We start from the raw sequence: 17,122 nt of genomic DNA on the forward strand, positions 1-17,122 counted from the left end.
AAAAGGGAAGCTTAAGATACTTGCCAACAACACAGACTATCTGAAAAATCACTTTTATTCCAAGACTTTCTAAAGTGTGGAAGAATGAAAGAAATCACTGACCAGTAAGTATGTATTTGATATAAAAAGGCACCACGCTTCAGTGAGAGCATGATTTAGTGGATTTATTGTTTAGGAACCAGGATTTGAGTAACACGACCTAACAGGTTGGCTGTATCTCCTTTTAGTCAGGGCAATAGACCTATGTTCTCTCTTCAGTTCCAAACACCCGTTGTCTTATCACCAAATTGTATTTCTGATACTCTGTGAAATTGAAAATGGTTTTTTTTCAAGATACCTGATGCAGAAAAAAAGGGAACACTTCCTGTAAGTCACTGCATGCTTTCATTTCCTACTGATGAGAGTCACAGTGGGGCACAGCAAGCATCAGTCAAGAACTGTTTGTGTTCTGTAGCCTGTAGATGAGGCCTTTGTGCAGAAATAATCACTGTAGATTAAGAAAAGGGCCCTTTTCATATTGGGTGGTTCTCTGATGTTTGAAAGCATTTTTGGCACAGGATGGCATTTGCAAACAGTTTTGGTGTGATATACTTGTGTAATCCGTTGTCAGAAATAACACAAGCGGAGCTCTCAAACGTGAGTTTATGATGTTTGCTACAGATCTCCTGAAATGTCAGTGTCTCAGTTCAGTTGCCCTTGAGGAATCTATTAAGGAGGGGAAAAGAAAAGAGGAATAAGTATTGAAAATACACTGTTCTTTAAATCGGAACGCGTGTGTGTAAATATACTCCCATATGTAAATTTTACATGATTACTAGAACAGCCAATTTTTAATAAAATTAATTTGCTAATGAAACAACAAGACTTTAAAATTTTTCTCTTCATGTAGTTGTTAGATTTGGAGTATTGCAGAAAAAAACCCTATTCTGTAATGCTTATTTCAGTGGGAATAAAACCAAAGATTAAGTTTAATTACTTTTCCACAGTGGAAAAGATTTTGAGGAGTGAAAGGCTTTGCTGAGAGATGGATATATAAGCTTTATGCCTTTCTCTTAGCATATGAAATAGTAAGGTATACTTAAGAAAATGTGGTTTAGAAAAGCCTGTTTATACATCTTATATTGCAGTCTTCCAGTGCTTATTCACACTCCTTTTCATGCAGCACTGACAGTAATGGATAAATGGATGCATCCATTCAAATACATGAAGCAAATAATCATAAGGGAGGTGTTTTTCTGCTTGTGCGTGTACTTGGCTTTAATCCAGACCGTAACAAGTGTGTTTATGCATAGCTACACATTTCTTCAAAAGGAGGTGGGTTATTTCTTTTCCTCATTTGAACTTGTATTGAAAAATACTTCAGCAGCCATCAGTTTCTCATGTGAAAACAGCATGAATTAGCTACAGGCCACCACTGAAATTCAAAACATCCTACAGAAGCTTTGTTCCTTGGTTTCGTTTATCTGCCAGCTATAAACATCGTCCATTCAATCCTGTTGTATTTCAGATGCTATTTTTGTGGGGTGTTTTTAATATGTTTGGCACTTCTGTGGTGATAGCAGAATCCATGAACAGTTAGCCAAAGGATTCTACAATAACTTGATGTAATTATAGGCACTCATCTATTAATAACAAAAATTAATGGTATGTGTGCATACGTCCCTGCCATATCACTTCACGTCATTAACAAATGAGTAAAGAAAGTGATCGCTGCTAGTTTTTTAGGAATATTCTTTAGACTGCTTCAGAGGTCTCCAAATACATTCTCTGTAGGTACAAATTAGGCCAAATGCCAGTTCAGAAATGCAAGAAGATCTGAGCTGTTGAGGTCTCTGCAGAAATAATAGAGGTAGCTTCATCACAGAGCTCTGGTTCATCTGCAGCGTGCAGAGATTGCACAGATATCCTCTCCATGCTTGTTCCACTTACTGTTTCAGTATGGCCCTAACCCAGGGATAATGTGGCTTGAGTACTTTGCATATTTACATCGGTTTAAGTATAACATCAGGCTATTCATGCCTATGATGATGTAGTCGGAATAGTTGGAGATTTCCTAATGCAGATCTACTTTATAGTGAAACAGGCTTCTTAAACTTACTCTTGCTAAAATAACCCACATTTAGCCAGAAATTACAGGAAGAATTTGTACTGGGATGGCTGATGTCACTGTCTCCAAGAGCAGACCAGAGTAATTTTTCTTCAAATCTTCACATATTCATTACACAGTCCCCCAGAGTTTGATTATACCAACAGTATGAAGGTTTGGTTTTTAGATTAAGATTTTAAAAGTGTAACACAATTACACTTAAAAGTTTAGTAAAATGCATGATACATAGTAAGAAGGGGAACCACTAATATGTGGGTCTGCAGGGATTGCTGTTCACTGTAGAACGTGTTAGAAATCTGTGTCTTGTAAACAGCTTGCATAAAATTGCTTAATTTTGCAACTGCAAAATGAGCCAAGGAGCCTGTTTCTTACTATTCTGTGTCTATTTTGACTCTGAAATCTTGTTTCTGAAATTTTATTCTAACCTTTAAGAACTCATAAATTAAGTCTTTATAAGAGATTTAATTTATTAGTCTTAATACGTGTTCTGGATAAATCATAAATACACTGAACAGCTCTGAATTTCTGGCTCATTAAAAAATTTTCAGTAGAAGACCCCTACATATTAAAAGAATTAAATCCCAAAGCACTAGCTATTGAGAATAGCTAGGTATGACCAAAGGGAAATAAAATGGGGTTGGTTTGCATTGTCAGTCAGACTGAGTATTTTATCATATTTTTACTGTTAGCGCTACAGCTGAGTCAAATGCATCTAAATCCTGAAGACTCCAGCAAAATCCAGGGCCTAGCTTTTTCTAAGCACTGGGCAGCTCTATGTGTAAGATGAAAAATGCTTCATGTCTAACTGTAGAGCTGTTGTTACTGCAGTCAAGTTGATGTATGTCACTTACGCACCTATGTAGGGCATAAATAGTCTTTACATTGCATCAGCGTAGTCCTTTGCTTTTCAGCACCATACAGTAATATTGCAAGGAGGCACTGTAGGCACATGCTGTATACAGTCTCTTCCAAGACTTTTTCTCCTACTCCTTGCAAATCAGAACTACCCTACAAAGATAAAATTCTGCATCATTGTATTGCTTTCTGGTACTGTATACATTCATGTGTAATGTTGACCTCTACGTACAGATGCTTCATTGATCTGTTTCTAAACCAGGGAAAGTGATACCTCAGCAGTTTTTCAGTTACCATTTAGTTCAAAATTTATTTAGAGCCATAAAATGTCCTATATCAAGGTTGGCTAGTGTCATGGTTTAACCCCAGCCAGCCACTAAGCACCATGCAGCAGCTCCCTCAGTCCTCTCCCCTCCCAGTGGCATTTGAAAAAAGAAGTAAAACTCGTGGGTTGAGATAAGAACAGTTAATAACTAAAATAAGATAAAATATAATAATAGTAGTAATGAAAATGAATATAGCAAAAAGCGAAAGAAATAAAACCAAGAAAAGCCAAGTGATGCACAGTGCAACTGCTCACCCCCCGCTGGCTGATGCCCAGACAGTCCCCAAGCACTGATCCACCCTCCCGGCCAACTCCCACAGTTTATATACTGGGCATGACACCCTATGGTGTGGAATATCCCTTTGGCGAGTTCGGGTCAGCTGTCCTGGCCATGCTCCCTCCCAGCTCCTTGTGCACCTGCTGGCTGGCAGAGCGTGGGAAACTGGAAAATCCTTAACTTAGGATAAGCGCTGCTTAGCAACAACTGAAACATTGGTGTGTTATCAGCGTTATTTGCACGCTAAATCCAAAACATAGCACTGTACCAGCTACTAGGAAGAAAATTAACTCTATCCCGGATAAAACCAGGACAGCTAGTCTTCCTAACCCCAAAATCTTCATGTGTCCAAAAGCCACAAAACTCGGAGACAAGGAGAGGACGAACTTCCTGGGGAGTTCATAGGTAAGAGATGGAAGTGCCTCTTTTGTGATCCCGTAACTTCCTTATGGAATAAAACTTAGCTGGGCTACAGAAGCAGATACCTTGGGTAGCAGCAGCCATTTACAGGCTTCTCTGTGTAGCTGAGAGCTGAAAATGTTCAGCACCTCCCAAGCTGCTACTGCCTACTTGCCAGGCGTGCAGCTCTGGTGGTGGAGTTGCACTTAAATGGCTGCCAGCAATATGAGCAGCACAGCTGATCACCATTGTTCTAAATTGATTTTTCTTTAATATTTTGGCAAGGAGCTAGCTTATGCAAATTTTATTTATTTTTATTTTGAACTCATTGGCAAATGTGCATCTGCATTAGAGAGGGACCAAGACAACATACTTTTTAAAGATTCTGAATCTGATGATACCTGGAGACCTGACCCCAAATTTCAGGAGCTCATGGCCAGCAATGTACTGGGCACTTAACTCCCACTGGAGCCTGTAGAAAATTTTGCTTCCCGTTAGCCTGATTGGGAGTCATAATCAAAAAAATGACGAGCCTATATTTATTGTGCTATTTTCTTTCTTACAGAGAAAACAATTGAAATCTGACAAAACAGAAGATGTGATTTTGGTTGCCAATTACTGTCGTCTTCTTTTTGCTGGCCAGCCTGATGCTTGTTTAGTTTCTGTCTAATCTGTCAAGAATGTTGCGTCCCAAGCTGGCTCTCTTACTCATTTACTAGGCAACGTCATACCTTCTTTGATTAGCTTGCCTTTCTGCATTGGATTAAATGTAAACATTAGTCCTTGTCTTCATTACCAAGAACAAAGTCGGCATTTCCCTTGTTATTCTGTTGACGGTACTCAGTTCTGTGCTTTATTTACATGTTTTCCCATCTTGATTACTTTTGTTTATTTAGCGAGTACAGGTTTAATTCCGCTATGCCCAGTCTCAACTCTCTCTCTGTGATTATGTTTCCAGGTGCAGGTGCACTATTTTCTATGTGCTATTCAACTTGGTGTGAATTTGTTTTTTAGCTTAAGGAAATGAAAAATAATAGGTTAAAATTAAGAACAATCTAAAAGCTCACAAAGGTTTAGATTAAGACCTATGGTTTTGAGTTTTTAGGTCACAGATCACTGTTAGTAGCAAGCTTATGGTTGGAGTACAGCAAGGTGCCCTTAGTGTTTGAAAAATAACAATAAAAACCAGAAAGAGTGATTGCTATGAAGCACTGTTCTTCACTTCTATTATTGCTAACATACTTTCCAGAAAAGAGTTACGATTCTGTAGGATTCTAGGAGCGGTTTTTAAGTTTGTTCATTTTTCACATTCATAGCTGTTACTGTTAACATGACATCCATTAAAATCTGGATCTGTCCCTGAGAACGGTCACGTCATCTCTCTTCTGCCTTGTTGTGTATGTTAATATCATGCTGTAATCTTCATGTGAAATAGATACTTGAGAGGAGCAGCTGATACCTCTTAACTTGATGGAGCAATTAAAACTCAAGCACTTGCTTGGAAGATCAAAACAATACGTTTTGATCGCAACTTTTCTTTATCATTCCATTTGCTTTTATGGTACTCTTAAAAGAAAGGTTTTGTTCTCAAAAATAAAATAATAAAGGTAATTGTTTGTGCAGGTCATTTTTTATGGTGGGCAGTTTACTTGCAAAACTCAAAGCAAAGACAGCTAAGTTACATTATTCCCATGGAGACTATTTAAACTATGTTGAAAAGTGTGAATGCTAGTGCTTGTGGGCAAATGTTCTTGCCTGACTGAATTTGCAGCAAAGAGTCAAGGAGCATGGAGAGGACAGAGCCTCTCAACAGGGAAACAGCAGCCAACTAGCTACACCAGGGCCATTACTGCCAGCTCAGAACTAAAGCACCAGCAGCTGTTTGCTCCCCGAACAAATGGAAATGTGAGTGGCAGATGTCCAGAATAGGAGACTGGTAACTGTGTGGCATTGCCCATTGAGCTGAATTCTGTGGCATCGAAGGTTAAAAGTCAGACATGGTGAAGTATGGCAGGAATACGTGACAAGTTTTTAATTGAAATTAGACTAAGTACGTTAGCGAGCTCAGTATTGTGTAAATAATAGGGATGAACAGGTAGGAAGAAATGTTTTAAGCTTTCAGATTTTTCTTCTCTGTGATATTGTCAAAATTAGGCAAGTTAGAGGAGATGGTAAATCTTTCTTTGTTTTTCCTTCAGCTTGGCATGAAAGGTGGTCAACATTTTGCATTTTTTGTTGTGTGTAATCTAAAGGTGGGTAGGTCCCAAGTGTTAATATATAACTCCTTTTACTGGCTTCTCATGCTGGCTGGCATCTGAGAACACACTTTCTGTAAATTCTTACTACTGTTACTTCTAACGCTGATCATATTGATTATGGGCTGTTCAAAAGTTAATTTGGAAACTAAAGTTGCCTCAGTTCCATGTCATTTTTGCGTGCAAACAACTTGCGGAGGAGGAAGTGCCTGGCTAGTCACTGTAATGCACTGCTGTGTCGGCACATTGAAATTGCTACTTGTCAGATAAGAGTTTTACACCTTTTATTTTCACATACGTGATGCATTGCGAATCCTGTTGCATGTCTTCTGGTTTTAGTTACCTCAATATTTTCAATAAAAATGTATCCTAGATCTGTCTCTGCTTTCCTTAAAGATGATAATTACAGTACTATCAGGAAAAAATAAATCCAGGTATTCAGTGAACACTGTTTTTCTGAAAGCAAATCCTACATTTTGTTGTTATATAAACAACTTTGGAACATGTTCTGCTTCCAAACCATTTGTTCAATAAATTACCTATCACTGAGAAGGTAGCTTATACTGCTTACACAAATTCAGCTAACCCCCAACAGAGTAGAATGTTGGCGATTTCTAGATGGAAATGGAATATCTAAACTTACTACCTTTCAACTAATTGAAATAAACAAAACAATTATATAAATTATAATTAAATAGTGTATTTTGGTGAACTTTTTCTTCTATGTGTGTTCAGTTGTTTCTGGCTTTCTAGTTAGTTGTGAAGGGATCATTTGCATGAGCACTGTATTTATGCATTATGTTATTCTGTTGAGGCACCACAAAAAATGGAAAGTAACCACCGCCAAGTGCAGATGTCATCATGCATTAGAAGGCCAAGGAACAGGACTCTACGTATAAGTATTGCTCATAGTCGTAAACTAATGAAAGGTCATCTTTACAGGGTTCTGAGCATTTCCTGAATGAAAGAGAGTGTATCTCATCCAAAATGAATCATAGGTATTATTCTTTTATAGGCTATAACTAACGGATACTAAACATTTATGGTACAGTAACCATCTTCTTACGCCAACTTCAAAGTAAAGTTAGAAGAAGAAGAAAAAGATCTGACCATCAGAATTAGATACAGCGTCATGGTTTACAGAAAAAGTCAAGTATCAAGGCAGATGATGTTTATGAAGAAAATCTTCATGCTGGTATGGAAACTGATTTGTAGCGTGAGAACGTGCAAGTTAGGATTATTCAAATTCTAACAAATGGTTATGTGTTTGTAATTATTTCACAGCAGGAAGAGATTAAATACTGTGTTCTGCTGTAGAAGTATGTATGTGGAAGTAGAAGGATCTGTGTATTAATCAAACAGTTGTATAGAATATTAGAATTAATGCTTTTCATTTCTTGGTCAATTCAGATTGAATCTTGATAGGAAATGATTGTTCAGTTTTTAACCTGACAACTTTGCTCTAATGATGTCTTCAGGATTTTCAATGTTGAAGTGTACTATAGAGGGATTATCTTACACATATTTTTCTCTCTCTTCTGTTAATAGCTGACTATTTAACCATCCCAACTCAGTCATTTGTATTAGTAGATGGAGATCACTTTCTCATTGATAATTATATTTCATTTCTACAAAACTCAGAGTGATGGCAGGAATGTGTCTTCAATTATTTTCATGCTTCAGCAACTGGAAACAAGAATTTTGCCCCAATCACTGCAGAGCAGGAGTTACTAGAGTATATAAAATGATTTGATGAAGTCAGAGTCTTAGTTAATAATGCCACTAAACAGATGTTTTAGCTGATTTTAATTGGCAGAAGAAGGTGCTGAGGTAATGTTGTATTGGCAAGTCAGAATTAGTTCTCATTTGTCTATTGAGAGCCTTCTCCAGGCTAAACAACCCCAACTCTCTCAACGTGTCCTCCTAAGAGTAGGCATTGTTCAGCCTGGAGAAGAGAAGGCTCTGGAGAGACCTTATAGTGGCCTTCCAGTGCTTAAAGGGGGCCTGCAGGAAAGGTGGGGAGGGACTTTTGATCAGGGGGTGTGGTGATAGGACAAAGGGGAGATTAAAGTTAGATGTAAGGAAGAAGTTCTTTCCTGCGAGGGTGATGAGGAGCAGCTTGCCCAGAGAAGCTGTGGCTGCCCCCTCCCTGGCAGTGTTCAAGGCCAGGTTGGATGGGGCTTTCAGCAGCCTGGTCTGGTGGGAGGTGTCCCTGCCATGGGATGATCTTTAAGGTCCCTTCCAACCCAAATCATTCTATGATTCCATGATTGTATGATTGTAATAAGGATCTCTTAATATAGTGTAGGAATTGTTTAATACTACCTTTTTGAGGAGGCTGCCTGCCTGAATCCAGTTTACCACATTAAATATTGGGCTTATAACTGGAAATTAGATTATTATTAGGACAAACAAAAATATTAGTAACACAAGAAACTGGCAAAAAAGAGTCACCAAATTTATCTGCCAGCCAGCTAATGTCTTTCTTTATGAGATATGTTTAATCCAACTCAAGCAAAACTAGAATCATTAATGTCTCCAGAGGGAGAAATATATATAGAGAGATGAAATACCTGATCCTGAGCTTTGCAGTACACCCAGGATGTGCTTATTACTTCTGTTCTCCAATCTCTGGCTGGTATGTAAGTATTTCCCATTGCAGACATGTTATACTACTTTTATAAGAAACTTCTCTCTCAAATTTTATCCTGAAGAGTGAGATGGGAAACAAATTTCTTCATGTAAACATTCACAACATCAGCTAAGAGCGTACTGCAGTTCCATATGCTAAGTATGTAAAGAAAAATACACAAAGTGCGATTTACATTTTGATACATGGAGAGCAATAAATGAAAGGTATGAATAAACTAGAAGCTGATTAAGAAGATCAGTTATTTTAAGATATTTTCTATTAATACACCTCAGGCGGAACTTGACACCAAGACAAAATCAATGAAAGTGAATTGGTATCCAAACAAACGCTGGGCATATCAATCAGGAATGCTTAAAAGCTAAACAATGACTGGGTGGGAAGAAGGAATTGATTGCCTCAGCAGGTTGCTTTATTCATCAGCATGGGACAAGGTGAGAATGTAGAAGAGAACTCAAGCCTTTAATACTTGGACATTCCACTGCTGCACAGGGTAGTGCCTGGCAAGCATCTGGCTGCCTGCCAGACTCAGCCTAGAAAATTAAACCTTGTTGAGACTTCAGTGGCGAAGAAGGAAATAGAATGAAAAGAAGAATGTGTATTAAAACTGAACAGATATAGCTCAGACAGATGTAGACTTAAAAGTGCTTACCACAGGGACTTGAGGTAGCTGTTCTGGAAGTTATTCTAGAACAGCTACTCCCTGGTTTAGATTTACATGTTTTAAATTTGTATTTTAATCTGAGTAGGACTATCAATTATAGGTGAACCCTAACTCAACCCTAGAAAGCTAGCCTAGAGACTCTTTTTGCTGAATGAGACAAATGAGAGGATTTGCAAACACTGGATGTAGGTATGCTTATTCCTTCCTCCTCAATCCCAAACACAGTTTAGTAAAAATAGGTTCAGAACAAATGTCTCAATTTCATCTTCATGTGCGTTTGCCAGAAGTACTGACAGGATAATTTAAGGTCTTCATACCTCTGCCCAAGAGTTCATGGAATATCTGACCTGTTGAACTGTCAATAGATTTAAAAAAGTGTGTTGTTTCACACCAGAGACTGTGTAAGTATCATTTGACCTCAAGGCCAGAAATAAATTATTAAATCTAGTAACAGAAGAGATGGGAGATTAATCTTTTCCTCCTACCTGATTACCATGCATTTTGGGGATGTTTGGTAATTTTTTCCCCAAATTTAGTGGTTAAAATTTCTGGGTGTTATTTGAAGTTAGCATTTTAATTGTAGAGTAAAAAGCTAGAGAACAGACAAGTGAGACAGCAAGTTTTCTCATCAAGTTTTGGAGGAGGGAGGATCGAAAGGGGATTAAGATATATACTTTTAAATGTATGACTTTTTTTTTTTAATACTCTAAACTTTTTTCCCACATACAACATCTGTTTCCATGGAAGTTGATCTATTCAATTTCAGCTGCCGTTTCACTTTCATGCTGGATGCATGAAGATCTAATTCCTCAGATACAAATTGGTTTCTGTAAACCTACATAATGATTTGTCTTAGAATTTGGATTGTCATTACAAAAATTAGCTAAGACATTTAAGACAAGTTATCTCTAATTTAGTTATTAGATATATCATGTTCTGGAGTACCGTTATTTAAATCATCAGAGTTACTTGCAATTTTTGTCCTACATTCACAGACATTGTTGTTCATGTAATTATCCAAAGATTATCTTATTACCTCAACCATGCCTGTCAGGGTGGACTGATATTAATTCATATTTCTCCATTTTAGGAGAAGTCATTTTGCATGTTTTGCACTTCTTTCTTTGAATGACATTCCTCCAGAAAAGTTACTTCCCATTGGGCTGACACTAATGTCATTTTGTGGACGTGCCAGCAGGAGGAGCTTGTGTATTAAAATGTACTTTCAATAAAGCAACCACCAAATTGTAGTAATTGCACGTAACACTGTGCTTTCTTCTGCAATGTAAACTACTGTGTATCTGTAAAGTTGCTGTCTGTCTGCTTGATAAAGCTAAAATACTATCAGCAGTGGCCATCATGCTGGTAAATGAACATACTTTAGATTGAGAAAAGCCCAATAAGGTGAAAATTTAATTTTATTCTCTTGTATATTTGATATTTAGATGCTTTTATGTTTACATGTTCTGAGAAATACATATTTTAACACAGAATCACAGCACTCTGAAGCCAATATCCCATGCTCTATTTTACAAGCATTAAAGTATCAACACTGCATCGCTGCAATTTTATAAATAGTATAAAAATAATGAGTAATAATATTCATGTTACTAAAAGGAATCCATGCTAATAAGGACAGCTGAAATTGGATTCACATGATCAGAATTCTCTATAGCAGCTTAGAGAGCGTTGCTGAGTTTCAAAATAAGAAATCATAGGACCAGGGTTGGAAGTCCAATTATCCCTGGCTACCAAGAATTAATAACATATGCTAATTTTTAGACTTTTTATTTTAGTGACAAGAAAAATAAGGAATTAAAGATCTAACTTATTAACACTGTTATTAAAGGAGGATGTATACCACAGGTATTTTATGCAATTTTTTCATATGAAGGACTTCCTAGTTACCTAGGAAGACTAAATACTATAACAGGAGCACAGTGAATCTTAATTTAGAAAAATCTTTTATTACTTCAACTAACGTTATTTTAGACTGTTCTGCTCAGAAATTTAGACAAGTAAAATACACTGCTGTTAAAAACCATACATTTTATTTTCTGTTAGTTTTTAGCATCTGAATTGGGCACGTTTTTCCTATACTGTTTTTTAATTATTATTTTAGTGAGTAACAGCCAATGTGTGCATTGTAGTTACAAAGCTAATGGCTACCAGTGATACAGCTGCCTTATCTTGCAGAAGTGCTCTGCTTCCTGCAAGTGCATTTTCCACTCAGTCCCAGGACGTGTTAAAGGCTTTCGCTTTGCTAAGATCTCTCCTGTGTGGGTGTTCAAAATGCTTGAGTGGAGCCTGAGTGTGCCTGTGGCTTTTGCAGGGCTGTCTGACCTGTGAGAAAGGTCACTCTGCAGGAAAAAGAGAACTACAGAAAAAAAGAGTAAATTAAGTGATTGTTTTAAAATAGATCTGTATTTGTTTAATCTGGCAAGAACTGCAGATGAGGAGTTCCTCCCTTACAGACTTGTCAATGCACTCTGAAGACAGGTATTACAAGGTGTTTTTTTAAAAAATAAGCTTGGGTTTGTATACTGTGTAATTTTATTGCCTAGCTGAGTTGCAAAATGGAAAAATTAGGTTTGTTTATTGACCTGTATGTAAGCAGTATAATTAAAAACCATGTGGAGTCCTCTAAAAGAATGGCAAAAGTACAATGCTATCCCTTTATACTGTAGTTTTCCGAGGAGTCTATAGCCTCTGAATATCACCTAGGTAAGCTGGAATTTTCTGTTACTGCTTGTTTTTGAACTTAATGTACTTCTCGGAGTCTTTTCCGAAAGGCTCATTCATGTAAGACTATAGTCTGTTGTGGGTCAGAAGAGATTGAAGAATTCCCAACAGGGATGTATTACTAATGTACTTCGTCACGTAATGATACATCCATCCATAATTAGAGGGTTGTTAAGTAGAACATCATCCAGGCTCTTGTCTATTTTGCTTGTATTTTTATCACTTCAAAATGCTTTTCCCACCATTTCTGAACTGCAACTCACAGAGATATGCTTTTATCCTGTAATTTGCAATCTTCCATAAAGTATAGAAAGTTCTACTAGTTCTCATTTTTGAAAGAGCCCATTTTGTAATTCACACTTGAGATACCAGTAGAAACAATGCAGTTCTATGTAGCTGAAGATGTGTGCTGCACTTTGCGGTCATGTGCCAGGCTCTCATAACATCTGCTTTTTTCATGTTTGGAATAACTACAGAATAATTTACATATAACATAAACTAGCTGCTTCTGTCTTTATTTCTTGTCTTCCCAGTGATATTCCACCTTCTGGAGAACCATTAAGCAAAAGCAGTCGCTCAAGAGTGACTACACGCTTCCCCAAGCTGTCTCGCAGCCATCAAAGAGAGCCACGAAGCCTGGAACCTCAGAGTGGTGATCTTTGACCCTTTTTCGTAATTGTGAAATCTGGCACCATGTACTTTAAGTTGTTCTGTGACTCCTTCCTAGCCTATATTTATAATTTAAGCTCCTGAAGAGACTACAGCTGCATCAACTTACATCCTGAAAAGAGACATTCATTACTAAGGGTCGTATCCTGATTAACTACTTTGGAAGGCAGTAATCACTTTCTCAAAAGAATATGAGGGCTCTTCACGAGGGCTCAGCAAACTGAGAGGCATTTTCTTTGTTTTGTAAAGCTGCATTGCACATACTCTGCTTTGTTCCTCTTAAGTTATTCTGTTACTATGAATTCCTTGTTTGTATTGAGTGGTCTCCCTTTCTACATGTACATTTTTGTGTTCCAGAGAAACATGGGTATCATGTCAAGACAGATTTTTTTTTCCTTAGAAGAACAGTTATGATTATCACTACTTAATATGTCAGAAGGATGTGCTTAAAAGAACCTCACTAATTTATTATCTTTTGTAAATAGAAAGACTGAGGGGGTTTTGTTGTAAACCTCTGACACACATAAAGGTTTTTAAAAAACTTGACAAAGTAGATGACAAGGGAAAAACATAACAGGTGGAAAAACAGCTTTTCTACAATTCTAGTTAGATATTATCAATAGCTTTCATTTGTGGGAAGTGATTCTTTAAAATCAGAGAATGTAATAATTTTTTAGTGCAATTTCAGTCTTGCTGTAAGGCTGGGTGCAGTATTATTGATTTCTACAAACCACCACAAAGATACACAAAATGAGCATGGTACAAAATAGTGCTTTCAAGTCTTGGTTATATTTTGTTATTCATTTGTTGCTGATGTTACGAACAGTCCATCATTAACAGAGCAGTATGGAATTCTTAGTCTGATTTTGTAAAACCCTTCACATGGTGATACGTAAAATTGCCTGTCATGAAAGTGCCTGTTACCCATCACCTCTTATTGAAAAGTAATTTGTAATGGTACTACTGTAAGAATAACTAGAAAAATGACAAGAATTATTACAAGTGATGGAAGTCCTGACATGGATTAGTTGGAATCCAGTTCAGTATCCATTAGCTGCACTGCCGTAGGCAGTTAATTATATGTTAGCTATCTTCTTCTCTTCATTAAGTTTAAGCAGTGTACATTCAAATTTCCTATCAATTGCATTCTGGTTTTCCTTTGTGTGAGAACATCTTTCTTCTCAGAAGCTTTTTTGGATAATGTTACTTAAATTGATGTATCTTGTCATTTTATTATCCATTCATTATATTAAATTCTTTTGTCGATAGATACTGAAATCTAGTATCACCCTCCAGAAAAAACAAGCTGATGATTAATAACAGATTTTTTACCTCAGTGCTTTACTAAAGTTCTAGCAAACTGGAACTTCTGTTCTGCAAACCTGTGACCATCATGTATTGCTTAGTCAGGTAAGTGGTCTGGTCGTTTTCAGTGTCACTTCTTGAGTGAGTAGGGGTTCGTTATACACAGTGAATAGCATCAGTGGGCTGGTGCCTGATTATGAGCCCCACATGCTGGATTCCTGCCGCTGAAATACGTAGCTTATAGATTGCACTGAATAACAGAATGTGGCAAAGAGGAGTGGAATTCACTTTTCAGGTCAGAAATTTCAGTAGATGAAATGCCACAAAGTAAAATCATGTCACAGAAATGAAACAATATTTTTCACTCAGTAAGAGATCTCGTTTATGAAATAAATAGATAGATAAATAGAAAATCCGAAAGGCCAGCCTGGGAGCTAGCTGATCTGCATTTTATTAAAAGATGAATTACTGTTGGTGTCTTGTGTTAACTACAGTGGAACATCTATTTAAGAGGAAAGTGAATAACTTCTCCATTAATGCTTCTCCAAACTCTTCAGTCTGATACGCTGCTGATGATAGTTTAGTTTGTCTTTGTGGGAAGAAAAGTATTTATAATGATTGTCCCACTTCAAAACAATTCTAAATTCATTTTTCAGAAAGCGGAGACTTGGTTACTAGGAATATGACACACATCTACTAACACTGAATTGCAAGTAAATCTGAAAGAAAACACTGTGTGGAAACCTTTGAGATGTATCTGTCACATGAAGCTGCATTCATTTTCAGGAAATAATTCTCAAATTAAAGTACTGTTACTCAGAAAGTTGCAAATGGTAAGAGATCTCATTTAGCGCAGACTAAATTTTTTTTTTTTTTTTTAGTTGTTTAGAAGGATTTTCTTTTGTATCTACATTTGTTTCTTAAAATGATTTAATTTCTGATTATCTTGCTTCTTGTAATTTTTAATGTATGTAGACCACATAAAAATACTAAACGTATTTACTGTGTATATATTGTTCTTTGTTAACTTTATCTGTATTGTGTATCAGCTCCTAAGATTACAGTCTGCAAACAATATTCACTTTGTGAGACAAGATACCATAATGGGTGCATTACTAATCCATTTAAAAGCTCATCTGTGGTTTCTCTGAAATCTCAGAAAATAAATGAAAGCCTTTCTTCACAAGATAGTTTTCCCGCTTTATACACCTGACTACTTTGAAGATCAGTGAGGTACTTGCATGACTGCAGGCAGATACCGAGTGATATGAATGCCCAAATTTTTAGCACCTCAAGACATTTTAAAATGCCTCATCTTTGAGAGAATTGTATGTATTGTCACAAATCCCACTTCTTTTGTTTATTTACCAGGATCAGCAAAGACTGTTGAAGAAGGTTGACCAGCTGGTATTGAGAATCACAAATAGTTTTATTATTCTTATAAAACACCTGCAAGTGTAACAATGATTCTATCAATTGAGTGATTTTTATCAGTTTATTCTGTGTCACCTAATTCCATGCCTGTAGTCACAATTTTTGTAGAAATCTGATTTTTTTTGGTACTGACTGATTGCTCTTAAACCCTTACATGTGGTCAGTGGCCAGCGCGCAATGAGTTGATGGATTCAACCAGTTCTTGTTGGCTCCCTTGAACAGCACTGTAATCACAGAGTACAGGACTGGGGACAGGCTGGCAAGCCTCGGGCTATGGCATGCTATGAGGCAACATAGAGAAATTTGTAATGTTGTTTCTGTTTCTTTCCTGTTTTATCTTTAGACGTATTAGGTTTCTAGGGCTGCTCATCTGGAACTTTTAGAGACTATTCAAAGTAAATTGTAAAAATAAGTGGCACTTCTTTTGTTTTAATGCTGTTCTCCAATCACATGCAAAACGAATAATTTCCTGAGGAACACAGGGCAGGCAAGACTTCCATCTTTTGCAGAGGTGATTGTCTATCAGTATTCATTACATATTGACTATGATTTTTCAGAATCTAATTTATTTATAGATTCTGACATTTATTATAGAGAATGCATTGTATCAACTTGGCTTTTGCATTAAATCAAGTTTCTCAATAATAATAATAAATTTCCAAGGTTTATATGAGGCAGGATATTGACATAGTTATAAAGGCTTAAATTGATGTGTCCATTAAGTCACATACTCTTAGGAAGATTAATAATTTCAAAGCCAGTCTTTTTTATGGAATATATTGTTGATGTGCTAGTTGTAATCAAATTATACTGTCTTACAAAATCTACTGCAAGTCATAAACCATTGTGATTCAATTAAGAAAAGTATTTAGAGAAAGGGTGTAATGCTACTAAAGAGCACTGGCTCAAAATTGTGACCTATTGCTAAGGTGCATTTTTTTTGTTAGAAAGTAATGTTTTATTGTGTAGAACAGTATCTGCATGGTAGCTGTTGGAATAAGTAATAAGAACCTACTGACAAATGGGGTTGACCAACTCCAAGCAGCAAGCTAATACTAAATGAGACTCAGTGAACCTCAAATGAACTGATGATACTGTCTGTCGGGACACATTAATGATGTAAGAATATGATTGTTAACAGAATCCGCTATTAGTACTTGCAGATATACAGATGTCATTCTTTCTGCTTCAAAGCACCCATGCCATTTCAAAGGTTCAAACCCCCCATCCCCAAACATTTTTTCTCCAGTGTCCTATAATTCTGAGGACAGATAATATATCCCTGTGGATAGAAATACAGTTACCTGCTTGAAATTATATGAGAAACCTGTGGATCAGCTGTTTAAAAGAAAGAAAAAGACTTTTTCACCAAATTCTGCTCCTACACACCGTTGCAAATCTTGATAACAGCCCTGTAGTTTTATAGCTGGAACTCTAGTA

General features: G+C 36.8%; 1 protein-coding gene across 1 annotated transcript in view; it reads left to right on the forward strand.

The window, feature by feature from the left end:
* SNX29 (sorting nexin 29) overlaps positions 1-12,937 on the forward strand; it is a 137,521-nt gene extending 124,584 nt beyond the window's left edge. The window contains exon 23 of the mRNA XM_086472830.1: positions 12,808-12,937. Coding sequence (XP_086328956.1) covers positions 12,808-12,937 — 130 coding nt within the window. The remainder of the gene's footprint in view (positions 1-12,807) is intronic.
* Positions 12,938-17,122: the final 4,185 nt, after the last annotated feature.

Source organism: Leptosomus discolor, chromosome 14 (genome assembly GCF_034619465.1).
Source record: "Leptosomus discolor isolate bLepDis1 chromosome 14, bLepDis1.hap2, whole genome shotgun sequence".
NCBI classification, from domain to species: domain Eukaryota; kingdom Metazoa; phylum Chordata; class Aves; order Leptosomiformes; family Leptosomidae; genus Leptosomus; species Leptosomus discolor.